The sequence below is a fragment of the Aythya fuligula genome, chromosome 2, assembly GCF_009819795.1.
Source record: "Aythya fuligula isolate bAytFul2 chromosome 2, bAytFul2.pri, whole genome shotgun sequence".
NCBI classification, from domain to species: Eukaryota; Metazoa; Chordata; class Aves; order Anseriformes; family Anatidae; genus Aythya; species Aythya fuligula.
Window position 1 is genome coordinate 46,528,224 of NC_045560.1, and position 25,325 is coordinate 46,553,548.

Sequence of the window (25,325 nt, forward strand, 5' to 3'; positions counted from 1 at the left end):
CAATGCCTGCTAAAACAGTGTTAACGTGAAAAACTGATGTGAATGCTCAGAGGCAGATTACTATGAAGACTAATATGGACACGATGTGTAGGTATACCAGGGCGATGGAGCCTATATTCTTAGCACTGCCCTGGTTTTAGAGCTTTGTAAATCTTTTTTCTCACGTTTATGCATACATGTGTATGTGTGCAACTACACACACATCGGCGTATGTACTTTAAATTGGGAAATGCTGACGGCAAGGAGCATGCTTGCTGTTATGAACCGTGTGGTGATGAAGGTGGGAGGGACAGAAGGCATTCCAGAAACGGGTAAAGCGAAGCCATTTGTAACTGCAACGGGCAGCTTGTGTTCAGGTAGGAATTTTATTATATTTTTGGACCGGGACTCCCATAGGCTCATCAGAGTATTGCGAACAAAGGAGGAAATGCAAATCGGCTGCGTCCGTGAATTCCAAGGAATCTTTTCTTTCCTTGGTTTAAATAAAATCATATTTTTGAAAGATGACCTGTTTAGACTGCTTCAAAGCCATGGGGGAAGGGAGGGAAATCAGGGATGGAGAAATTTAGTGGATGTCTCATTTTGGAAGTAATGTGAATGCTGCATCTTTTCAATCTGTCAATGCTTCCATATGGAAAACAAATGCAATAAAACTTTTCCAAAAAAAAAAAAAAAAGTTTGCTGTTCTTATTTTCTTTCTTTGCTTTAAACTTTGGGAGAATCTGTAATGGCTTTCTGAACTTTCACTTTTGGCTTCAGTCACCTAGATAGGTGAGAAACTAATGCGGCTCACGGTGTGGTTCATTGCTTTAAAATTGTGTTGAAACATTCTGGTTTTGTTATATTTACCCTTCTTTACTGTGTATTTTGCAGGAAGATTGGTTGTGTTCTGGCATTGATGTTGTTGTGGAAAAAATGTAATTACTCATTGTTTCGAACAAATGCAAAGTGTTGTATGCTACAACATTGATATTTTCAGTGAGGCATCCTCACAGCTTGCAGAAATGTCCTCTGGTGCCTGTTGTGTGTATCCCAGTGACCGGGGGCCTTCTGTTTTACTTGCACTGTGTGATTTGGCAGTGAGATTTGATGCAATTTGAATGATACAAACTGGGGGTCGGTATCAACAAGAGAAAGGCAGGCTTCCTGGCTTGTATTTTCTCGGACAGGACTTCCTGACTCCAGGTGCTGGTTCTGCTGTAGCGTGGCCAAGAGAAACTGGAGGACAGACTCGATGAGAGGCAGAGCACTTCTGCGGGAGACGTGACTTTGCCCATTCATTACAGCAGGCAAAGCTGGGAGTTGGAGAAATCCCAGAGTACAAATAAGCTGCTTAACTGATCCTATGTCCTGCGAGAACAATGCTGCGTAGGTTGTGGCGGTTTCTTTTCCAAACTGGCAATTCCTAAATCATGGCCATGTTTTTCTTCTTTTTTTTGTTTGCCCTTTCCTTCTGGATGTTACAAGTGTATTAAAGGAGCCTAAAGCATTTCTTCTAACACGTGCGAGCTGTCCTGCACACTGCTGCTCCCGCTGGCAAGCGGTCAGGTCTTCAACTCTTGTGCATTCTTTCCTTCCCCTCTAAATTTTATTTTTAAAGCCAAAACCTGGTTACAATTTTGGTGACTCCAGATTATTTTTTTAAGGTAAATTACACAATGTTGCAGGTAAAACAACAAGTTACTGATTACGATTATTTTTTTTCCCGCCAGTCCCTATCTCTGCTTGCACATCGCAAATCAAACTTGGATATCCTGGAAACCTTTCTTTATCTTTCCCTCCCTTCCCGTAACCTTCCTCACGCCCTGCCGCCTGTGGGGCAGGCAGCCAGGATGGGAACAGGATATGATTTTTTACAGGTTTTGCTCATTTTGAATGCGTGCCCTGAAGGGATTAATGAGGTTGGGCAAGGAGAGAGAAAGTATGCCCCTAGCCACTCCGATTACCTGCTCCCTAAGCTGGCATTAGTGCAGCCTCGGGCTGACCCTGCTTATCGCTTTGATTAGCAGATGCTAGCCAGAGTGGGCGAATTATGTTTTTTTTTTTTTTTTTTTTTTTTTGGGGGGTGGAAGAGAGGAGCTGCTGCCAAGAAGCCTTAAAGATCCTTAAACCCGATTTAGACGGCAGCATGGATCGAACTGGATTACACGTGTGTGACTGAAGGCAGGATTAAAGTTTGTGCTGCAGGGGAAGAGCTTGAGCACCTGCTGTCTGCTCCTCCTCCTGCCCCGTGCTGCTCATTTTCCTTCTCTCCAGCAGCTCACGCAGCAGACACTGCATCTGTGGTTTGTTTCAAACACATTAGCGTCCTCTCTGGCTCGCCAAGTAGCAGCTGAGGACCAAAGTCATTCCTTTGCTTAAGCAGTGATCGAGTCTTCCTCCCCGCTCCAAAGTCAGCAGGGAAAATGCGGCACGAACAACGTTTGCAAAAGCTTTGCATTTAATTTCGCTGTTTACGGCGCTTTTTCTCCTGGGCCTGCTCCTGCACACTCAATGTTACTGCAAAACAGAGCTGCTGCTTTATTAAAATGTCGTGTTATGTACAGGGCTTGCTGTGAGCCCAGTCATGGTGCTGCTGGGATATTGCATGTAGGGTTTTTTTTTTTTGTTTGCTTTTTTTTTTTTTTTTTTTTTAACCCTGCAAAAGTTTTTGAAACAATTGTGGGTGCTTAGAGACAACCTGCAGAATTAGAGCACGTGTGGTTCTCATCTGTCCGTTCTAAAATGCTGCTGTAAATGGTTTTAACTCAACTCAACATGCTCATTTTTCCTTGAATTTCTCAAAGCCTCGATCCAGTACCCTTGCTTCTTGAAGAGCAAAGTTTCTACGTTGTCACCTGCATCATACCACGCTCACCTGTAAAGCTGGCTCCTCTCTTGTGTGATGGAGAAGATGGGTGTGCAAACGTGTGCCCTGCTTCACCTGGGGTAGCCTTAAAAAAAAAAAAAGTGTTACAAGTTCCTTAGTTTTACATAGAGAAGACTACCAGAAATAAAGTGTCAGCACCAAAATATGATGGACCTGGTCATTTAACAACAAAACGTGTACTCTAGTGATGTTCTTGAAGAGAGGAGGAGTTGGAGCTGGCTGCCCAAGCCTCCTTGGGAATGACCAAATTGCTGTTCCTGCTTTGATGTCGATGTAGGTTTCCTCGCGTCCCAGTGGGTATCAGCCTTGCACTGCGATTTGCCTGGGACAGTTTGCTAGATAGAAATTGTGTTCCTAAATATTCGCTCTTAATCGGTGCAAGGTAAGCTTGTTGTCATGTCAGCTTCTAGTGCTGAGCCTAGATTTGGACGTAGTAAATTCCTGGTGACTGGAAAAAGCCGCGCTATTTTGCCTGTATCTGAACTCCTGGAGGGGGAAAGAAAAAAAAAAGCAACATGAAATTCTGCCTTTTGTACCTCATTACTTGCTGAAGGGATTCAAAAAGCATTGGGAGAAGAGATCCAAGTATGAAAAAGGAGTAGTTTTTAGAAGCCATCTTTTCACCATAAAAACTAGCGCCAACGTATACCCAAATAATTCAGCGGGATTCGGATTCTCCATGAACTGGTTTGTGTTTAAGGGATTTGTTGTTAAATACAAGGCTGAAGCCATCAGTAAATCAGGATGTCTGTCTTGTTACCTGAACCGTGAACACCCCGTGCAGTGGTTGTTGCCCAAATACTTGCTTTGAACGTCAAGCAACCCTAAACTTTTCTCTTCTTGCAGGGTATTGAGCGTCTTAAAAACCAGAAGCCCACCTGGGAGAAGATCAGCGGCTGGGAAGGGATGAGGGCGGCCTTCGGCGGTGCTTTCTCCTTGGCGTGGCTCAGTCCTTTCTCAAATCTGGACTGCAAGAGCCAGCCACCAGCAGGGGTGGAGGCAGCAGCCCCCGCGTCCGCGATCATGACCCAAGAAGAAATCGAGCAGTTCCTGGCTCGCGATGTCGCCATCCAGGTGTTACGTGAATAAGCAAAGCGTCCTCGGGGGTGTCCAGGGACGGGTTCAGGTCCTTTTGTTTTAATAGCTACTCGCACTGGAGAGAGGTAGGGTGGGTTTTCGGTTGGTCGGTTGGTTTTTAATGTACTTTGGGTGTGGAAAATAATTTGGGAGTACTTATCGGGAAGCCAGGGCCGGCACTAGCAGAAGCAGTGCAGATCTCCAGCCAAAGCTTTATAAACGGGGAGATTCATTAAGCTCCTCTCTCCTGACCCATGTCGCCTGCTGTATTGAGCACTTCTAACGTGGCCTTTAAGGAAAGCTGCCAGTGTGGTCCCAGAAGGTGCATCCCAGGGGGTCTGTGAGCCCTTGTGTCCTTCCAGCCCTTTGGAGGCTGCGCGAGAAGCGTGGAGTGACGGCCGTGTTACCCGGCTCTGACGGTTTTGCTAAAAACACCTCCTTTTGAGCTCAGCCTGTGGATGCGAGCTCTGGACTGTGAAGGATGCCGGAGTTTGGGCTCCTGGCAGAGGTCGGGTGCTGGGTTTTGGGAACACTGGGGCTGTTCCTGCACTCACGGAGCTATCTGCACCCCACCGTGCTGCTGGGCTTGCTCTGCTTACGCCTCTTCTTCCTTCTCTGGGTAGCCAGAGGTAGCTGGGAACAAGCATTGCCTCTTAATCCTTCCTCTAACCTTGTCCTGTCAGTGTTTGCTGCTAATCAGGGGCTCCTTAAGCTAATTTTGCAGCCAGCTCCTGGTGGACAGTGTGAGCACAGAGGAGGACCATGTGTCGCCCAAGGAGGATGCTGCTGCAGGTGGCACTGGTCACAGCAAGAGCATGTGGGGACCACAAACTGCACACTCCGGGCACCAGTTACAGCAGCTTTATATTTAGAGTATTACTCTGTTGGTTGTTGTGTTGTTTTCTTCTTCACGTCATCTCCCTCATCTTAATTAGCAGTGAATTTTGCAGGGTACTGGGGAGACGTGCTCCTGGGTTTCCACCACAAGCTGTACTTGGCTTCGAGCCCCCCGCCCCATAACGTGGAACAAAGACAATTGCTTCCTCTAGAGAGAAAGATAAAGGAGGCGGGGAGGGATTGTGGGAGACTTGGGTTAAGTTTCTGTTATTTATTGAAGCAATACCAGGTGGAATTTGTGCAAGATTTTATTTTATTTTAACAGTCACCAGAGTCTGGTGACTGTTAGGAGCACAGTTTGGGTGAAAACCAGGAGAAAAAAAAGATTTGCAAACAAGAGCATTAACGGGACATAAGGGACATACACAGATCTGTACGGGATTTCCTATAGGGAGAAATAGGGGTGTTTAAGGAGGGCACTAAGACTGGCTCATGTTTCCTCATTTTGGCTTGCTGCTCAGCCTCTGTCTGCTCCCTCTGAGCTTCTCTGCCCCTGCTGCCCTACCCATGGGGTGGGAATGGTGCTGCGTGGTCCTGCAGGAGAAACAAGGTCGTGGCTGGACACCAGCAGCTTTGAAAGCAAAGCACTTGGAGGTAATTTGATGGCTACATCCGTGGTGTGACTGCTGGGGCGGGCTGAGGGCCTCAGTTTGGGAAAAAGTGCCTTGTGCCATGTCTGGGTGATGCTCCTTGGGTGCTGCTCTCGTTGCTTTGGGTGGATGCGGGTTGAGGCAGCGTGTTTCAGCCTCTGCTCTCCAGGCTGGTGCACCCCATCGTGTCCCACCTCCTGCATCGCTCCTCAGGTGCTGGCATTTCCTTGTTTTGTTTTGTTTTCCTTATTTTTTAATAACTGAAACTGGAACGCAGCATGGAGTGAGGGGTGAGGCTGCCCCCCTCCTTCTCCTACACCCTCCCACATTTTCATCCCAGCCAAGGGGCAGGAGCTGGAAACCTTCTAGCATCAGGAACCCAGAGTATTTCCTTCACATCCTCACTCTACCTCCTGCCCTGCCTTGACACAGCGTGACAAACGTTGGGGAAGTGGCAGAAGCCTTCAGGAGATGGAGAAACGTCCTGTATTGCTGGCTCTGCCACAGATCTCACACCTTAATTCCCACCCACCAGCTCGAGACCAAATGTGATTTCCGTGAAATTGAAACCAAAGCCCTGGTTCCCCTCCCCTTCCCTTTGTGTGCCTGTTGCCCCCCGTGCCGTGGTGCCTTCACCTCCAGCCCTGTGTGTGGTGGCTGCTCCGGGGGCCCTTGAGGATGCTCCCCCCAGTGAAGGCCCCATGGTGAGGGCACCTTCCTGGGCTGGGGCTCCTGCTGCTGCTCCGGGGTGAGGATTTCCTCCGTGGTGGGACAGGGCTGTGGTGGCTGTGGGAAGCCTTCCTCTACTCTGGTGTCTGCCACAGCAGGTTTTTCTATGCAAGTTGAGCACTTACATCTCTTGGAAATGTATGTATTTTGGTAATTGTAACTCCTGTTTTATGCCTCTGGGGGCTAAGTGTACTTATTATTAAAGAATTAACACTTCCACCCACGTGTGCCATCCTTCCCTATGCTCTGCTCCAGGTCCCACTCGCACTGTACCTGGGAGGAACTCGGGGGGGACACAGGGGACACTGGGGGCTGCGTTGCTGCTGTTGCTCCCCAGATCTTTGCAATCCAAGGGCATGAACAAAGCCTCTTTTTTTGTTGTTGTTGTTTATTAATTGTTATTATTTTTAAACTTTTTCCTCCTCCCTTCTTTCCTGGGGTTCATGTTAGGGTTCTGGGTTGTACCTGTCCATGGGGTCGGATCCTGGCATGCCCTTGGAGCTGGGCACTGCCTTGGGTGCAAGGTAGGGGGCTGCCCACTGCTTGTTTTCGGCTGCTTGCTAGTCAACAGCCGCCTTGTTTACTTGGCTAAATGAGGAAATTTCAAAGCAGAGAGCTGAGAGGCCCAGGGGAAAGATTAGGTCTTAATGCAAAACATATTTCATCTCGTGGCAAGATGGGATGGGGATGAACGGGTCCTGTGCCACGTTCTCCCCACGGGCAGCACCCCCTTTGCTGCACCCACCCTGCGTGGGCAGCCTGGCAGCGTTACCCTTTCTTTTTCCTGCTGTGCAGCCCTAAGGCTCAAGCATTTGCTTTTTAAGATGCAGAAATAATAAGCCTCTGCTACTGCGTGGCTCCATTTGCTCTTTTCTCACAGAAATACTGAAACCTCCCTTATCTGAGCTCTGAGATCTGGGGGCGTGTGCAGCTCCAGCTATGCACAGCTGCTGTCACCTTCCCTGCACTGTGGCTGGAAGTGCTCCAGACATACGCTGCCCTCCTGTCCCCCAGCACTATTTGGGGTGGGAGGGGAGAAGCAGAGGTGATATACTTCGACCAGAGCTCTGGGAATGGTGTTGGGGATGGTACTTCTTCCAAAAATCTCCCGGTCCCAATTCTTCCCCACCCCTCCCCCAAAAAAAGGAAATGGAAGTGGGTGGGAGGGGAGGAAGATGCATGACAAATGGTGTTTGGGGAAGACTCTGCCAGGTTTCCTCCTTTTGCTGGCTGAAGCGTTTTCCAGTGGGGTGGGAGAAGCATGGCCCAGGGGAGAATTACTTAAAATGTTTCTTAAGCCCTGGTGCAGTGGGGTCTGGGCAGCCTGGTGGGCCCACAGCAGCTGCAAAACACCCCCTGCTCCAGCACAGATATCAGCCACACAGTCAGTATGTCGATTTCAATGATCTTTATTGAATCACAGTGAGCTGCAATCAAAGCAGCTATGCCCTTTATGTCAGCGTAATTCCCTTCACTTAATGGGATTTTTGCTCTTTGCTCATCAAGCGCTATCCCGCAATCAAGGAGGCAAGCGGCGGCAGCGGAGCGCGGCTGTGGCACATCCAGGGTCCTCTTCTGTCCCTGCTGAGGCACCGCTCCTAGTGGGTGATGGTGATGGCCTTCTCCACCGAAATCGTTTTGACCTGGTTTGAGGTTAGCTTGGCCACGATTTTCTTCTCTCCTGCTCTTGTCGGAGTGCAGATTACTTCGGACTTAATGATCCTACCAGGCTGCACATCCCTGAGGAGAAAGGAAAGCGGTCCCAGCATGAGCTGCTTGCACATCACGGGTCTCATTAGCCAATTTCTCATGGTTTGTCTTAAAGAAAAAGCCACTGTCTATGCTTAGCATGAGTCTGCCCCTTTTCCCATGACCAAAGTGCAGTGAGCGGGGCTTGGCACGGTAGCACTGCCTGGTGGCCCTGGCAGCCTACAGAGACCTCCCCCAGGTTGTGAGCCCATGGTACTATTTTGGACATGGCTTTGAAGGGCTACATTGCATGAAGTCCCTAACTGATTTGTCAAGGGAAAGTTAAAGATGAGCAGGAAAGGGCATTCTGCCATGCTCATAAGCTACGTGGGGCTCAGGACTGCTCCAAGCCTCTCCTTACCCTTCCTCAAATGTTGCCATCTTAAACATGCCCAAGCCCTCCACCATCAGCTTGCAGTTATCCAGGGGCACATTCAGCTTGTTCTTGAAGATGAAGGCGCAGGTGAAGTCCTTGTTCAGCTTCGCTGTTTCTGGCATCTGACAGAAGAGGAAAAGAGGTGTTAAGGACGCCGGAGATGCTGCTGGTTCGCTCTGCCAAGGCAGGGTGTTTTCTGCACAACCCCCTTGATTTTGGAGCACCTGTGCAATGGAGCTGGTGCAGCCCCAGGAGACCAGTCTGCATCGGGGTCATGGGAGGGGACATGGGTGCCTTCTCGCAGCACTACCACGCACAGGGTGACCCTGCTCACCCTTCCTGCTGCCCAGTTTCGTTACATTTTCCCTACAGTTTTGGGACTTTTGCCCAGGATGCCAGCAGAGCTGAGACCCTAATCCCAGCTGAGTCTTGGGTTTGCTGCCTCACCTGGACCTGGATGGGGGGGTACTCAAAGCTCAGTGCCTCCTCCTTGGTCAGCTTCTCGGGTGTCCCCTGGATCTCGGCAATGGCGGTGACGTGGATGTGCTCTTCGTCTTCCGCTGCAGCCAGTGCCTTCATGTATGCATCAGGCTTGATCTTCAGAGGGACGCGCACCTCTGTGGGAGGGAGAACATGACTTTATCACTCTTTATGGCACCCAGGAACCCGTGGTAGGGTTGGCACTGGTGGCAGTGCCTGGAGGAACACAGGACAAAGCACGTTTCCTGAGGCCATCCTGCTCCTGGCCGGGCAGCCAGCAGGTGATGCCCTGCACATCCCATCTCCCCCAAAGCAAATGCTGGCTCAGGCTCGCTCAGAAAGCACCAGCAGCAAAGATTTTTTTAACATTTTTTTTTTTTCCAAGGGTGACTCATGCTTGGAATGAGCAAGTGTTGTTAATTATTCATTGCTCGTTAGTGTCTTCTTTGGCACATTGCAGTCACACTGCTGGGGATCAGCGATACAACCCAGGTTGCTCCAAGATACGCAACAAGCAGCAAACAGCCCTGGGGGGACCAGGCGGGCAGGCAGCCCTTCAACTGGAGTTTGCTTGGGTAAAGAATTCAGGAAATGTCACTCACTAGCGTCACAGCCAGCTCATTGACATTACAGCAGCATGACCAAGGAAGTAAAATTAAAAAAAATAATTAAAGAGAAAAAAAAAGGCTGAGATGTTCAGCTGTCCAAATCCTGTGCTGGGGTCTCTGCTGCTTGATGCTCAGGCAGTGAGGACTGCAGTGGTGCACGCCTCACCCGCACAGTGCAGATGTCTGTCTGACCACACTGATGGTTTCTAATCATCACAGAGCCTTTGAGTTTTGAACCCTTCTGCAATGGGATCACAGTTCATAACTAAGACTCCCAAATGCAGCTGCAAGAGAGGTAGGTGACAGGCAGGCAATTTCTGCTCTTTGTGCAGCTGAGCCATGTGCTGACCTATAGTTATGCATTGGCTCGAGTGAAACCCCAGACTGTCACATTAAATAACCTATAAAACATATCACAATACCCATGCCTACCGGATTTGCCTTCCAGCTTGACGGTCTCGTTGATATATCCAAGGTTGGCATCAACTTTCCCAGTGTAGGACTGCAGCTGGCAGGAGCCAGCAAGAGCCACGGTCCAGCTCCCAGCAGCAGTGCTCTTCACTGTGATGACCACTTCGATGGGTTCACCAGGATACAAAGGTTTTTCGTTGGTTATCGCAAGCTCGACCCCGCTCTTGGGGACCACCTCATCTTGGACAAAAGCCCTGCCATCCACGTTGTCTAAGCCCGCAGACATGGGACGAATCGCACTGAAGCCTGAACGAGGTACCAGCCCTGAAGGTTGTAGGTAGGAATTCGCTTTCTGCATGGATGCCCTTTCCTGTGAGCTGCCTGGGTGAAGGAAAAAAGCTGTTTGAGAGCTGTATCCCAGTACCCTCAGCCAAAACCACCTTCCCTTCCCTTGATTCATGCTTCTGCTGCTGAGCTGTCTGGGCACCAACCACCTCCAGCCTCAGCTCAGGACACCCCCTTTGTTTATGTCACCACTGGTAGCATTTTGGACCAGTGAGCTTCTGGAAAAATTTTCCCCAAGGAAGTCACTTTTAGAGGCTTGATGCTCCTTAAATTTTCTAGCCTGAGATGTTCCCACTCCTCAGGGGGAAGGGTTTAATAGTCCATATGAAAGCTATGGACTTGTAGTTATGGGAACATAAAAGGGAAGGGTTCAGTAATCCAGCATGGCTGGATCTGAGGCAGGGAGAACCATGGGGAGGGAGTTATCATCATCTTTTTTTTCCAATACATTGTGGGGAATGGAAAGGAAAGAAGGAAAGAAAGAAGCTGCAGTGTGTCAGACCACCAGGTTTGTCACTCAGCCCCTCTCTCCCACAGCCTGCAGGCTTGCTCACTCCTGTCCCCGATGAGCAGCCTATAGATGTCACTGCAGCCATGAAGATGCCTGGGAGCAGAGCTGCCTCCCTGGCTCTCCATCCCTGATGGGGTGGGTTTGACACAGCAGATGCGTTGTGGGGTGACCCACGCAGCCAGGGACCTCCTCAGCACTGCTTTGGGAGATGGGGGCAGTCACCTTCAGGGAACTTGTACTGCCGGGTGATGTCTTCCCGACGGTTCTGCCCCACGGCTTTTGTGCTGATGTTGGCGCCGATGCTCTGGCTCTCCACGTTCAGCTTGACGTACTTCCTCCTGCCGTTCTCCTCCGTGACACGCCAGTAGACTTTGTCGGCGTTCACTTCGGCATACACAAACTTGCTGTCGTAGGGCAAATACACCTCCCCGTCTCGGATGGCCTTCAGTGGGCATGGGCCGCACTGGAAAATACCTAAAAATCACATTCAACACCATTTGCCTTGTCAAACATGAGCAGAGCCTCCAACTTTTATTCTACCACCCTGAAAAGGGTTATGTAGCCAGTTTTAGTAGCAAATACTCCTTCAACCCAGCTATAAAGCCCAAATTCCCCTACAATAGCTGTCTGGTATTTATTTTATAGAGGAACAAAGTCTGATAAGAGCTTTTACATGTTTTCCACCACTTAAATCATCTGGGGTGCTTTTGCCAAGGCTGGGCTCCCTTCTCCGCCCTAGGTACTGGCTGATTTTCACAGGTCCAAACTCACTCAAGCCCACTCAATGTCAATGCACCCATGGCCACACCATCTTTAGATGCACCCTGAATCTGAGGCCCTCAAAAATGTTTTGTCAGCACAAAAACATGTTTATTTACACATTCACATCCCCACAGTATCCTACTAGGCTTGTTTTCTGCCTGCCAGGAAACACCATTCCCTCCTTCCTGGGCTGAGATGGCAGGAGTGGGACCACCAGCTTTAGGGTGTCACTGCCTGGGTGCGGGAAGATGCGCAGGGGCAGCATGTGCTTTGCTGACTGGGGACCACAATTTCCACACAAAGCATCCCTGACACCCTCAGGAATTGCAGAAGAGCCTTCCTAGGCCAATCCTACCTTGGCTTTGCTCCTGAGGGGTTGAATCGATTGCCTGCCAGCCATCAAACCCTGAAGGCAAGTCCTTCCGCTTCATCCAGACATCGTTCCACACGTGGAAGTTCCTGCAAGAGTTTGGGTTGCAAAGAAAAGGAGTGCACTGTTATAGGCAGCAGCTGTGATCTCCTCGGCTTAGTCCTTCCAGAGGGCAGGTTTAATGGGGATTTGCATGTAGCCCTATGAAACCCTGTGAGCTTTCTCTCTCTCCCCAGCAACAAACCCGAGGCAGTAGGGAAGCAGTCAGAGGAAAGGCTGCTGGGGCTGGGGAGCGCAGCGCTGCAGGGCAGCGTGGCACAGGGGGGGGGCTAGGAAGGGTTGGCCCTCTTTGTCCGTACCAGACAGAGTCGACGGACATCCATTTCAGCTTCTCTCCCTTTTCGTTCAGGTAGACGTCAACTCTCAGGTTCTCGTCTGTGTCGTGAGCCGAGTTGAAGTTGCTCACGCTCCGGGCTGGGATCCCCAGGCAGCGCATGACTGTGACAGGGACAGACAAACCAGGGGGTCACAAAATCACCTCACCCAAGCCCCCGCTCAAGCAGGGCCACCTAGAGCCGGTAGGTGGCTTCTGAATATCCCCAAGGAGGGATCCCCAACCTGCACCAGTGCCCCACAGCCCACACAGCACAGAGGCGCTGCCTGGTGTTCAGAGGGAGCCTCCTGTCCTCCATTTTGTGCCCATCGCCTCTTGTCCTGGCATGGGGCACTGCTAGGAAGAGCTGGGCTCTGATGGCTTCACTCCCTCCCGTGGGGTATTTGTACCCATGGATCAGACCTCTGAGCCTTCTCCACAACAGGCTGAGCAGTCCCAGCTCCCTCCTTACATGACAGATGCCTCAACCCCTTCATGAAAACACTAGGACCAAGAGCATGTAGAGGTTTCCCCACCACCTCTGGAGCCTGGGGGTGTGGTAATTTGGGTCACTAGCGCAGTAATTAGGATATCAGGCAGAGAGACAGTTCACCCTTTACCTGTAGTGAGGACTCCTGAGAAGACCCAGCATTGACCGAAACCAACTGGCTTCTTCGTCTTGTAATACTGCTGCAAAATGGCAACGCTCCCGATCCATTCCATGGGAGAGGTCCCGTTTTCGTACTTCCCCGACCAGTTCCCCAGCAGGACTCCGTTTTCATCATTGGCATTCACCTATGGCCACACACATGCAGAAGAGACAGATTCAGGGATGAGGCAAAATGAGGTTTAAACCTTGGGGTCCATGCCTGGTTCACAACTCTCCAACAAGGCTGCTGACACCAGCTGGGGGCTTCCCTGCTTGGAGACACTCCAGAGTTTCCAGATATCCAGATCTCTGGATATCCAGAGAGGGAGATGGCACTGCTGCTTGGGGCAGCCATAGCACACACTGCATTTTGCATCCTAGAGTCCAGGGATCCCAGAAGGATCCCACCACAGAGAGAAGTTGCCCCTCAAAACACAGTGTTGGCTAGGGAAGGACAACCATCAGGGCAGCTGCAAGCTTTAGAGACAGGGAAATGTATTTTGCTTGCCTCTTCCCTCCACCCAAAATGCCTCTGGCTCTTTCCTTGCAGTTTTGGATTCATCCTGAAATGGTGTTCAAATCCCCAAGGAAGAAAATAGCAAGCAAGAAGGAGGAGGGAAAGCAGGAGGGGCAAATCACTTCTGCTCTGAGAGAACCATACCAAAGCAGACATGGCTCTGGACACAATCACAGGATCCCTTCTACTGCTCATCTTCAGTTTACTTTTGTCCAGCAGGTACATGCAGGCATCCAGGATGGATTCCTCAAACTGTTTTGGAAAGAAAATGGAGAAATTTTTACACATCTCTGAAAGAGAATTTTCTCAATCAACATGAAGTCTACCTAGGTACTTGAAGGAAACCGTCTGACTAGACCCAACTTCTGAACTTCCTTGTCAATATTGAATGAACCTAGTTCTGGAGCCCATGGGGCATCCTAAAGCTGTTCTCTCCAAAGAAGGGCTTAAATGAAAACCCACCATGAGTGAAAAAAGCCTGTGCCATGTGTCTTGCAAGCATAGGTGGAACCTGACCCAGCAACTCTTTACTCCTGTGAGTAGTCCTAAGTCACGTAAGTCATCTCCCTGAAGCCTTGGACATTACTCACTTGAATAATGAAAATTCAAGACAGCTACAGATATTCAGTCTATTGGCATAGGTACGAAATATACTGGAGAAGAAAAAAAGAAAAAAAAAAAAAAAAAAAAAGAGTACCTAAATGCAAAATATGATAGCAAAAGTTTCCTAATTAGCAATTAAGGCTGCCTTAGGTTGAGCTCGTAGAGATGTCAGATATCCTACACACTGAAACTTGGCAAAATATCAGTGTCAATTCTCCAGTTAGGGTAAGAACAGCCCTATGGACAATGCCCTTTGGCACTTTTGTGGGAAAAGTCATAACTGTGAGGACTTTCGCTGCACTCCACGACTGCCAGAGCAGGGAGTATGCCTTAGGGGAACCTTTTGGCCAGAAATGCTCCATTCTCAGTCTCCATAGCCTTTGCCAGGGGTCTGCCAATCTGATTACAAATATGCTACTAAGCTCTGTTCTCAGGCCAGGGCTGGGGAAAATGCTTGAGTGGAAAGATTACTCTAAGCAGGCGAGCTTTTCCAGTGACACTGGGGGGATTACTCAAGTACTTTGAGCTGCTCATGGGCTTAGACTGTTTATGGATTCATTTAAACAAATGCCAAACAGAAAGAGTGAATAGGGGTAATAAGGCCAAGGGGAGGGCTGTGCCTTACCTGCCCAAAATTCCAGGGTCTACCGTGTATGCTGTATACAGACCCAACATAGATGTAACCCGTATCATTGAGCACATACTCATTTCTCTCAGCCTCATTGGACAGGAAGACGATATCAGCTGACAAAAAAAAAAAAAAATGTAGATGTTAGTTGATTTTTCACACCTACTATACGAAGATTTTCCTGGAAAGTGAAGCAGTGGGAGCTGGAGGTCTGTAGTGCTCACACCACTTGATGGCTGCTCAGTACTCATGCTTTTCTGCCTATCGTTGAAGGGTTTCCTCTAAGACTACTCTTTATTTTAAGCTCCGAGGGCTCCCCAGCAAGGAGCTGGCTCATGGCTCTTGCTCCAGGGGGATGCTGCTTGCAGCATTTTAGGGAGAAGAGGGGATGCACATAGGAAGAAGAAGAGGAGAAGCTCCCCCAGGGACAGTCCCGCACAGCAGTAATCATAACCCCAGTTGCTGGACCGCCCTCCTTACTTTCACACCAGGGGTTGAACAGAAGGTAGACGGTGTTGTTTTCGGGCTTGTAAACGTTAGATCCAGTCTTCACGCTCAGGCCGTATTTTCCCACCGGGGCATCAGCTGCGCTGGTGACGGACAGCAGGCACTGGGGAGGTGACAAGGAGACAGGACATGACCAACCCTCCGCAATGGCACTGATGCAGCACCGCGGGGATGGGGTGCATCCTGCATGCCCAGCAGGAGGGCTGGAAATTAAATGGGGCAAAGCTGCTGCCCGTCAAAAACCACGGGGCAGAGGCAAAGCAGGATGGGGGCTCTGGGGGCTTGCTCAGTTGCTCCCAGTGCTGCCCCGTGCCCTACCTCTGTGCCGCTGGTCTTGGCGATGGTGATGTGCCACCCACTGGTGTCCCTCGTGCTCCTGGGGTTGAGTGACATCAGGGTCCCCAGGGGCTTCATCGGCCTCTCCCCTGGAAAAAAAAAAAAAAAAAAAAAAAAAAAAAACACGACACGTTACATGGGTTTGCAGGGACAGAGAGGTGCCGGGGGCTCTCCTGTTTTGTGCCAGGCTTACCTATGCTGAAATGCAGCGCCAGCTTGTCGCTGGCCCGCAGCGCCCTGCTGAGGGTGAGCTGCAGCAGGAAAGCCTGTCCTCGGCGCACCACCAGGCTCGTCGTTTCGTACGCATCCGTGTGGTGCTGGGCCGAGTTCTGGCTCTTCAGGAAGTCAACGTTGGTGACCTTCAGGTCGCTCTCTGGAAGATCATGTGTGGAGAGGGAGAAAAAAAAGAAGAAATGAGGAGGGGGTGTTGGTAAACTGGTCAGCACAGGCAGTTTTCTCCCTGTCAGAGCTGTGTGGGTCATGAAAACATCTGGGTGCATGGTGATCCTGCGAGGCTGCTCATCAGGGGAATGATGAGCAGATGGCACAAGAGCAAAAAGCAATGCCACCCTCGCTCCTACCCCTGGGTCTGGAGCACCCCAGCTCATGATCCAGGCATGGGGGACCAGGGAATTGCGCTGGCAGTGACCAGAACCACCCTCCTGCAACAGAGTGGCTGCTTTACCACAAAGCAAACTTGGCCTTGACACAGAAACACCTTTTTATTATTTTGCTTTTTCTTTTTTTTCCTCTTCTTTTGTTTTGTTTTGTTTTTGCAGCTGTGGAGCAGATGCCAAAGGGAACGGTGCCCCAGGCACTCTACACACAGCAATGCATTTTCCTCATGTTGGTTCCCTTGACACTAGGCAACACCTTTCCCTGCACAGCCCTGTCCCCAAAGAGGTGCCAACCCCTGAGAGCCAGCTCCTGCTGTCCAGGAAGATGCCACTACTGCCAGTTTTGTTGTAACACCGAAACTCTTGCTTTTGCAATGGTCCTGGGAAACAGAGCGGGGACAGCACACCCACGTCCCATCCCAGCAGCTGCTGCTATGCTCCTGGATCACCCCCATAGTGCAGCCCCCCAAATATCCTGACCCCCACAGCGTCCCCTCCTGCTTTCCCCCACCAGCCCAGCTGCTCTGCTCGTGGTGACACCAACACATCCTGTTTGCTGTGTGCCCGTGCCATGCTGAGCATGAGGAGGGGCAACTCCTGGAGTGCTACAAATGGGTCTTTGTTACTGCAGGTATTTAACAGCAGCAGCAGCAGCAGTCAGAGGAGGAGGAGATTTAATAACATTCAAAGGTGGTGCTCCCAAGTGGCCCCCGATAGCACGGGGCAGCTTAAAAATTAATCCCAGCTGCTGTGATTTTACCTCCAAGTCAAAGACTCGCCTTATATTGGTGTTGAATGCATCCGTCATGATTATCAGATAATGATTAACAGCAGCTGTAATTGCTCCTGGCAGGATGTAGCGCACGCAGCCAAGCTGGAAGTGAACCAAATGTGGTTCCCCCTGATGACCGCTGAGCTGCCCGTGTCTTGGGGCTGCCTAAGACCTGGGAGATGGGGCTCCTCAGGACACTGAGGCTGGTTCTTCATGTTTCTCCTCCAAAAATATTCCCAAATAATATCACAGATGTCATTAATCAACCTCTAAAGGCAGCCTGTGCACGTGAACCTTTGCAAGGATATTTTTTTTCCCCCATCGACTTGGCTTCTCCATGCAGGAACAAAGAGAGCCCTCTGCTCTCCATCAAGGTGTGGACCTGGGGGTTCCTGTGCCAGGCTTTGGGAGGCTGCCCAGGTGTGGCAGGAAAATCCAGAGCATGCCAGGACGTGGCTACATATCTTTGGAAGTGTCAAACCTTGTCTTGTCTCTGCCCATGAAGCCTCCTTAGAGGCTAAATACTGTGTAAACAGCAGGGAGTAGCAGTGTTAAACAAGCACTGGGCTCACGAGTGATTCAGACACAGATGTGGGAGAGTCAGGAAATTTGAAAAGGCTTGCGATAACTTAGGAATAAAGCAGTCAAAGGTATAATGGCTTAAGGGATTAGGTCACAAAACGGCTTGACAGTTTTACACAGCACCCAGCAACCGCGCCAAGGCGAGCATCAGCAACAGCCAGCCCTAGCGTCGGGGAGGCTGCGATCTGCTGGTGGCTGCTGCACAGGCAGCGCCGTGGGAGAGAGGCTGCAGGAGGGGCTGGGTCCACAACAGGCTGGGATCGAGGCTGAAGTCAAAGCTGCAAACAAGGCTGCAATAGCTCTGACCTGTGCTGCACAGTGACTACAGCTCTGAGCACACCAAGCGTACCGTGCAGCGGTCCACACCAGGCTCCTGCCTCCCTGGATTCCCTCCTGTTTACTTTATAAACCATATTTATCTTAAAGGTGAAAGAATTATCCGAAACACAGCAAGTAGACTTAAAATTAACCATCGGCTTTCACTCACTGACTGCCTTTTGGAGGACTTTGTGTTTGCTTGCTCCATGCCAAATGCCAATCTCGGGCTCATGCTTTGCATGATGGGGCATGGCGGATGCCAAAAATTTCAGCAGGAATTGTCCAGTTGTTCACAATTGTCCATTGGTGAAGTAGAAGTGGCTTTTCCTCAGAATTAACTAATCCTCAGAACCAGGGCTGCTTGCTCCTGCTCCTTTCTAAAGCTCTGGTGAGCCCTTGCTGGGCTGAGATGCTCGGATGGGAAGCGGCAGCCAAACACAGCCTCCCGCTGCTCAAGGAATCCATTTGGCTTTCCTAACTAAGGGACTATATTTTAAACTTTTTTTTTTTTTTTTTTTTTTTTTTGGATATCATTGATGTTGAGGATGCTGAGAGAAAAATGTGCAGAGATTTTTTTTTAATTATTATTAGTTTTTTGAAGCACACCCTGACAGGTCCGAGCGCTGCACTGGGGAGCTGCGACTGCCCAGGGCTGCGTGCCAGTTGTGCCACGCTTATTTCTGAGAAAGCACACATACAGTGCCCTATGATCTGGTTGGCATGGCCTTCCACGCTGAGGAATGCCAGGGAGCCGGGTGGCAGCATTCCCTCTCTGCGTCCCAACAGGCTTCGCCAGCACCCGCCCTCTCCGGGCAGCCCTGTTTTGGGCTGCCTTCCCCTGCTGCCTGCAGGCACCCTGGCTGTGAGCACAGGAATTCATGGTTTATAGCAGAGAGATGCTCTGATATAGATTTATATTATACATTTGCATATTTTTTCTCCTAGTTTCATGATTTAACCCTCATGGAGGCATCATGACCTGACTAACAGCCTCGTCATTACAGCCCCAAACGCCGTATCCGTAGGTCACAGTAATGAGGTTTAAAAAATTAATGTTCTGGGGCAGGGTGTTTATAGCCTGCCTGGCTTCAGTGGAAATAAGGGCTGCTCAGGGGGGAAGTGGAGCAGGAAGTGCAGGGTCCGGCTGCACGAGACAGCAAATTTTGGACACCTGCGTGTACTTCCCATCCTTGCCCAACCTCCAGGCGAACACTCATCCCGGGACGAAGATGCTGCTAGCCGAGACTGCCTGGGAAATTTCAGCTCATCCACACCCAGGGGGCGGAGGTGTGAAGCAGAGGGGCTGGGAGCAGCAGCAGGACACCCACAGCCTCCTTCCCTCCCGTAGATCTCCCCAGCTATGCCCTGGGGTTTGTGGGCACCCTGGGGTTGGGGTGGCCCCAGGACCGCAGGCGGTGGTGGCTCAGCAGCTGCTGCAGGAGCTCAGGCAGCTCTCGAGGTCTCTGCAAGATCTTCTGACAATCGGGCAAGCCACAGGACAGGGCAAAATTTCAAATCAATCCCCTCTCATTTACTCTGAAACTTCTGACAGATGCTGTCAGCCAGCACTAAAGAGCAGTAATCTACACAATTAAGTACCCTGAAATAAAGAAATTCCCTCCAGCTTGACGCAACAAGATTTTTAAAACCACATTTTTTTTCCCTATGATCGCCGCCAGAGCCAGATTTCTACAGGTTGTTGAAAAGCGCCGAACGTTGGGTTGCATTTTTCATCTGGCTTCACCGAGCCGCCAAAACCACGACCGAAAGCAGCGCTTCCCCAGCAACACCCAAACATTTTTTCCCCAGGTCCCATGTGTGGCAGTCGGGGTCTCCCTGATGGATGGGTCTCCCCGGCTCTGCTCGAGGTCCCATCCTCAGCGCAGGAGACCTGCCAAAGTGCAAAGCTGCCATGCGTTATCGCGAAACTCACCGGTCATGGTGCTGGCTGGTGCTGTGAGATGGGGTGTCTGCGGTGCTGGTGGCTGCTGAGCTCCCGAGTAGCCTCTGCCACTCACCTCTGAGCATGCAGGAGGAAGACGGCTGGCTGCCCTTTTTATCAGTGTCTGGCTCTGAGGTGTCAGCAGGTCCACTGCCAAGGGGTGGTGTTAGAGAAAGGAAGTTCCTGCGGAAAAAAAAAAAAAAAAATGACTACAACTCCCTCTGCACATAGTCAGACCCTGAAAAACAGCGAAACTTAAATCCCGACTCACATGGAAGGTGAATTTGCACAATCGGATGACAAGTGGACAGACCCTTCACTGACGAACAGCAAAAAAATGGATTAGATGAGTAACAAGAATGCACCTATGCCCTGAAATCCAGGCTACCGGGACTGCAACCCTAGGGCTAGCTTTAGGAGGCAGCCCACAAAACGTTTCCTCATTAAGAAATCGGAGTTCCCCATTAGGACCAATGCAACGTTCCTCGAGGTTAATGGGGTTTCTGTCATAGGTTTTGGGGCAGAAGCACATGAAGCTGCGGGCTGACATCCAGCATTCCCACCTGCAGAAAAGCCCAAGGTCCTGGCACCGGTCCCTTCCCTGTGGGGTCAGGTAGAGGCTGGAGAAGAATGAGGGTGGGAGAGAGGAGACAGAGCTGGGTCCAGGTGGAGCAAGAAACGTGGTGTATCAGGAGCTGTAGGTGGCTGGTGGGGGTCTCTGCCCTGGAAGCAGTGGAGCCTCCTTTGCCACCCCATCACCATCCTGTTCTTTGGGATGACCAAAGGGGGAAAGAGGGGCCCAACCCATTGAGGGGACAACTGATGGCCCATGTGGACGTTGACAAGGGCACAGGGACCAGGGGCAGAGGGAGATACACGCATGCCAAGTACCCAAAAGTGAAGGAGTGGCTGAGCTGTGGGAGCAGCCTCGGACCCCAGCTGCCTCCCTGTGTGGCAGCAGCCCATGCCAAGCATGTTTTGACCACCGTAGGGTTCAGGCTGCGAGGCTGGCACATCTGAACGTAGGACCTCCCTGAATAAGATCTCCCCATGGAAGCCTTTGAAGGCACCCATTTTTCTCCATCAGTTCAGGCAGCTGGGTATTTGCTTTAGGAGGACCTGTTTCATTTGGTGCTGAAATGTCGCTGCCAGCCGGGTGCTGAGTTAGCAGATCCCACCCTTCGAGCGTGTCACGGCTTGCTTGCAGGTGTAAATTAGATGTCCCTGCTTGAGAGCATGACTGGCATCACAGGGCACGGAGGGTTCAGTGCACTTCTAATCTCGCAGGACATCTGTAGGAACATCGGAGCTGGCAGCGTTTGCAATAGCTGCAGCATCACTCACCATTCAGAGCCAGACACCGTGCTGGCAACTGAATGGCTCTCTATTGAAAAAGCTCTAAAACTCCAATTCACCTTTCAGCGTTGCTTTTATTCTGCACTTCTTTCATGCTAAGGGGTGAAAGACACTCTTGTTTAGAACCGGGATGGGACGAGGCAAACTCTGCCCGGAATGCCCACACGATAACACCACCAACGATGCGTGCAATCCCAACAAACGTGACTCTTTTCCAGTTGTTTGTAGCAACAGGGTAATCCACTTAATCTGCAGTCAATGACAGTCGTTTTCCAATCCAGTCCCAACCTGCTACATACATCACTCCATGCTCAGTTGAAGACAGCTCAAACTGTCGTGACATGGTAGTCTTACAGCGAAAACTACAGATTTTTGCAAACAGGAAGGGGCTGATGTCAGTAACGCTTTGCTCCTGAAAAAAAAAAAATGCATGTAGGTATGTGCTGGAGGGTCAGTAGAGGCAGGGCGTGTATTCATCAGGGATAGTCATATTTCTAGACCTGAAGGGTTTTGCAAAAGGCTAATTTCGACAACACGCGTGTTCTGATCCTCACTTTTAACCTCAGAGTTCAAGGCAAGATTGCCGAAATCAGATGGGTGTGGGTTCTGCCCTGCAATGAACCTACTTGGCCTTCAAAGGCAGCTGACATTGGCACTGTCTGCAGGAATTTGGGGTTTATGCTGGCAGACGGGGTCCAGCTCTCACTTCCCCTTTCACTTTGTGCAGCTGCTGGTCTTCCCCGCTCCCATTAGCTTCTGCTGTGCTTCGGCGACATCTCAGATCAGCGGCGCTGAACTTGGCACAGGGCACAGCGCTCCCACACGGGAGCATCCTCCCCTGGCCTGTACAGACTTGCGCTGCCAGAGAAGGCCATTAACTGCAATACACTCGGGGACAGGAGCTGGCAAAGTCTGAACAAAGGGATTTCAACTTAAACTGCAGGAATGTTTTTCAAAGACGTGACTTTAGCTTGCTCCGTGCTGTCAGCAGGTGATCTCCATCCTTCCGGCACGCAAATCTCCTTTTGCCTTTGCTGGATGGAGTGGACGGAGGGACTGGCTGTGGTTCAGCACTGGGGCTTTTTTCCCTCCTTGGCTCCAGGCTGTTAAAAATATCAGCCTTTCCGATGTTTTTTTCCCCAAAACTGTTATAACAGTTAATCACTTCAATCAGGCTCATAAAAAACAAAAAACAAAAAACAAAAAACAACACTTTTCTAATTAACAAAAACAAGAGATTTTTTTTTTTTTTAATATTTTTTTATTTTTCCCCCTGTCAGTCCCCAGCCTGTTACTTATCACTTCAGCAAAGCTGAAACCCCAATCAGGCTCCTGCAATTCACTTCCCAGCTTGCAAAATCAGACACCAGAGGCTATTAGCCTTATCTGCATTTATTTATCTACAGAAAGGTTAAGTCACCTTATTAGCTGGCATAAGAAGGCAATACAGTGCAAACAAACACAACTAGAATTCCCCAGTGGCTGCTCCCCTATTTGCATGCTTTTCCTTTTCCCGGGTTTTGTTTATTTTGTGTATCAAAAATGACGAAAGAAAGGCAAACTTCTAGAGCATTTCCAAGGATATTGAAGTCATGTAAGAGCATGAATTGCAACCCAAACCTTCGCTTTATGGCTTTAGTCACTCGCAGCCCCAGGTCTGGTTATGGGGAAGCTGCTTTCTATAACAATGACAAGTGTCTCACGTTTCCTTTCTGAACTCTGGGAAGGTGGACAAACCCTCCCAGCCTTGCCAGGAAGCTGCGGGGAGAGGTGAGGAAGGGCAGCCTTGGTGTTTTGGGTGGTGAGCGATGCACACACAGCCTGCGTTTGGGTCCTGAATCAGAGGGTGCTTTCCACTTGACCAGAGCAGGACTGCTTCCACGTATGTCCAGTCCTTCCTGAACCATGCTTTATAAACAATGAGAAGTCCCAGGGGAATAAAAAAAAAATAAATAAAAATAAAAAAGGAAAAAATTGCACAGACCATGAATGGCTAAGGGTCCAGCCTATCTTATTTGCCCAATGTCTTACTTTTGGTGCTGCTTTGGCCCACCCCTCACCGCTTCATTGCATCTGTCTTTAGGAATTTCCTCATGGTGAGTGAGACACCTCTCTCACACGTAATGAACCTGACATGCTGTTACTCTCGAGGGAGCACGGATCTGATCCCTTCTCCCTCATGCCCTTTAAACATACGCTGTGACAGTGGCCTGATGGCTACGCCCCACGGGCATCCCGTCTTCCCAGCAGGCAAACTCTCCTCGAATGCTGCATGAGCTGACTTGTGGCAGGAGATCGGACGTCAGGGGTTGATGTAAGCTGACCAAGCCCAGATTGCATCTAGCCACAGCTCACTGGTAATGAGTTTCTGAGACATCTGGTAATGAGTTTCTCATTGGCAAGTGAGATGCAATAGATGCCAATGAGGTTGTAATGGAAATCCCGTTGTTACCTTCTCGTTTAACCTTAAAGAGGGGCTTTGTACCTAATGTTGTAGGTTTCGGTGCCCAGTTTTGGGTGTTCACCTCCAGCAGGAATGAAAACCTGTGCCTGTGCCCAACCCAGCACCACCCAGAGAGGCTGCTCCTGGAGAAGACAAAGAAGGCCTTTTGCTTTACAACGGGGACCAAAACTACACATACACCGTGTGTCGGCTTATGGCCTGGCAATCCTCACTCAGGCAAAAACCTCCTGGGTAGCAGCTTCCCTGCCCTGAAAGAGAAGACCTGTGGTCATCATAAGGAAAGTGAAGCTTTAGGCCAGGCCATCTGCAAAAATACAGAAGAGCCTTAACAGTAAGCCAAAATGCCACAGTGCTAAAATACCTTTCCTGGGTATTTTTGAGGAGCCCTTTCTCCTTCCCTGGCTGAGGTGCACAAGGGAAGGTCAGTCCCGGTATATGGAACAAATGAATGTGGAAGTTGGCGTTGGCATTTCAGAATTACAGTGGTTTGAGCCTTAAATATTGCACTGGAAACCCCCAAGTTATCGTGTTGCAGTGCTGAAATAGTTACATTACGTAGCAGACTGAAGTGAATCAGGAGAAGGTACTTCTCAGAAAATGCTTCTTCAGAATTTTGTGCAAGAGTTGATGAAAATATCTCCGCTCGGCCACTTCTTCTTTCAGCTTGCTTTCACATGAAATTGTCCCCGTCTTGAACCCAAGAACACCACCAGCTTGTGCCGTGTCCTTGGGGGCAGGAATCCCCTGGGTGAATTCTGCTCCCTGTGAGGAAGAAGCTCCTTCAGTTTTGGAGCTGCTTTGCGCCTGCTTTGCTTGTGGCTCCATCCCTGTGGTGGAGAAGCCAGCGTGCAGCCAGCACAGCTTACTTTCCCCGTCCAACCTGCGGTCTTCTCAAGCCCTGTGGCAAACCACCACCAGCTGCTTTCTAGTTCTAGCCTGCTGAATTGCTCCTCACACCTTCACCCCACCCCGTCGGGAGACCTGGGATGCAGGGAAGGACTCCCACCCAAGGAAGGGCCGTACATTGCTGCAGGATGTCCTCGGAAAGGGTTCAGCGGGGTGGGTACGGCTGCTCCAGGGCCCTTACTCCACCCTCGCGCCGCTGAGCCCTGAGCCAGCTTCAGGCGTGCAAGTATGACCACGCTGGCTGATTGCAGTGTGGACACACATCCACAGCCTACACCTCGAGCAAACAAGACGAAAAGGCACGAGGAAAAATAAAGTAAGAGAGGGTTTAAAGAAAATAAAATAAAATAAATGGCGAGGGCAAGGAAATCAACAGCATAAATATTGACTCAGTGATAAAATAGTTTATCTATATATTAAAGCAACATTTTCATAGAACAAGGAAAATAGTGACTGAATGCCTTCCCGCCCACAGGATATGTGTTTGGTTGCACACATCCAAGGTCATAGCCCTTCAGAGCCCTGTTGAGTGAGAGCTCCAAAGCTCTCGCTTTGATGGGCAGCTGGAGCAGCTCCCAGCCCACTTGGCTTTCTTAGGAAGCATCGAAGTGTCTTCCTGCAGCACCAGTTCCTGGCAGAGCCCTGCCTGCCCGTTGCCTAACCTAGGAGTGTCCTGAAGGGATCGAGTCACTCAGAAATGCCTCCTCGCTGGATGAGGAAACATTCGCTTGGCAGCAGGAAACGTGGAATTTGTAATGGCTTATCCTCCCCGGGGGCACAGCTCGCTGCTCCCCGTGCTGCTGGTAATTACGCCGAAGCCCTGGCTGCTGCTCAGACCGTGCACACGCACGGAGAGCAGGTCGCGGCGCCAAGCACAGTTGCTCAATGCTTATCTCTCTCTGCAGAACAGAGAGTACCAGCTCTGCTTCTGCCAGAGGAGGTGAGCACATCCAAGCCCCAGCCCCAACGACCACAAGTGGG

General features: G+C 50.3%; 2 protein-coding genes across 5 annotated transcripts in view; one reads left to right on the top strand and one right to left on the bottom strand.

The window, feature by feature from the left end:
- The window catches only part of ZDHHC3 (zinc finger DHHC-type palmitoyltransferase 3), a 29,960-nt gene extending 23,619 nt beyond the window's left edge, over positions 1–6,341 (top strand). For all 4 annotated transcript variants that reach the window (XM_032182229.1, XM_032182232.1, XM_032182230.1 and 1 more), the window contains exon 7: positions 3,716–6,341. In XM_032182229.1, the coding sequence (XP_032038120.1) occupies positions 3,716–3,958 (243 nt within the window). In that variant the 3' untranslated portion in view covers positions 3,959–6,341. The remainder of the gene's footprint in view (positions 1–3,715) is intronic.
- A 1,419-nt stretch (positions 6,342–7,760) lies between these two features.
- On the bottom strand, positions 7,761–21,317 carry TGM4 (transglutaminase 4). The gene is given in 16 exon segments (XM_032180707.1): positions 7,761–7,902; positions 8,273–8,409; positions 8,735–8,904; positions 9,808–10,167; positions 10,865–11,116; positions 11,760–11,863; positions 12,134–12,272; positions 12,768–12,942; positions 13,458–13,565; positions 14,542–14,660; positions 15,025–15,154; positions 15,370–15,476; positions 15,581–15,789; positions 15,903–15,990; positions 19,695–19,801; positions 21,274–21,317. Coding segments are annotated over 16 exon segments (2,391 nt in total).
- Between the last annotated feature and the right edge of the window lie 4,008 nt (positions 21,318–25,325).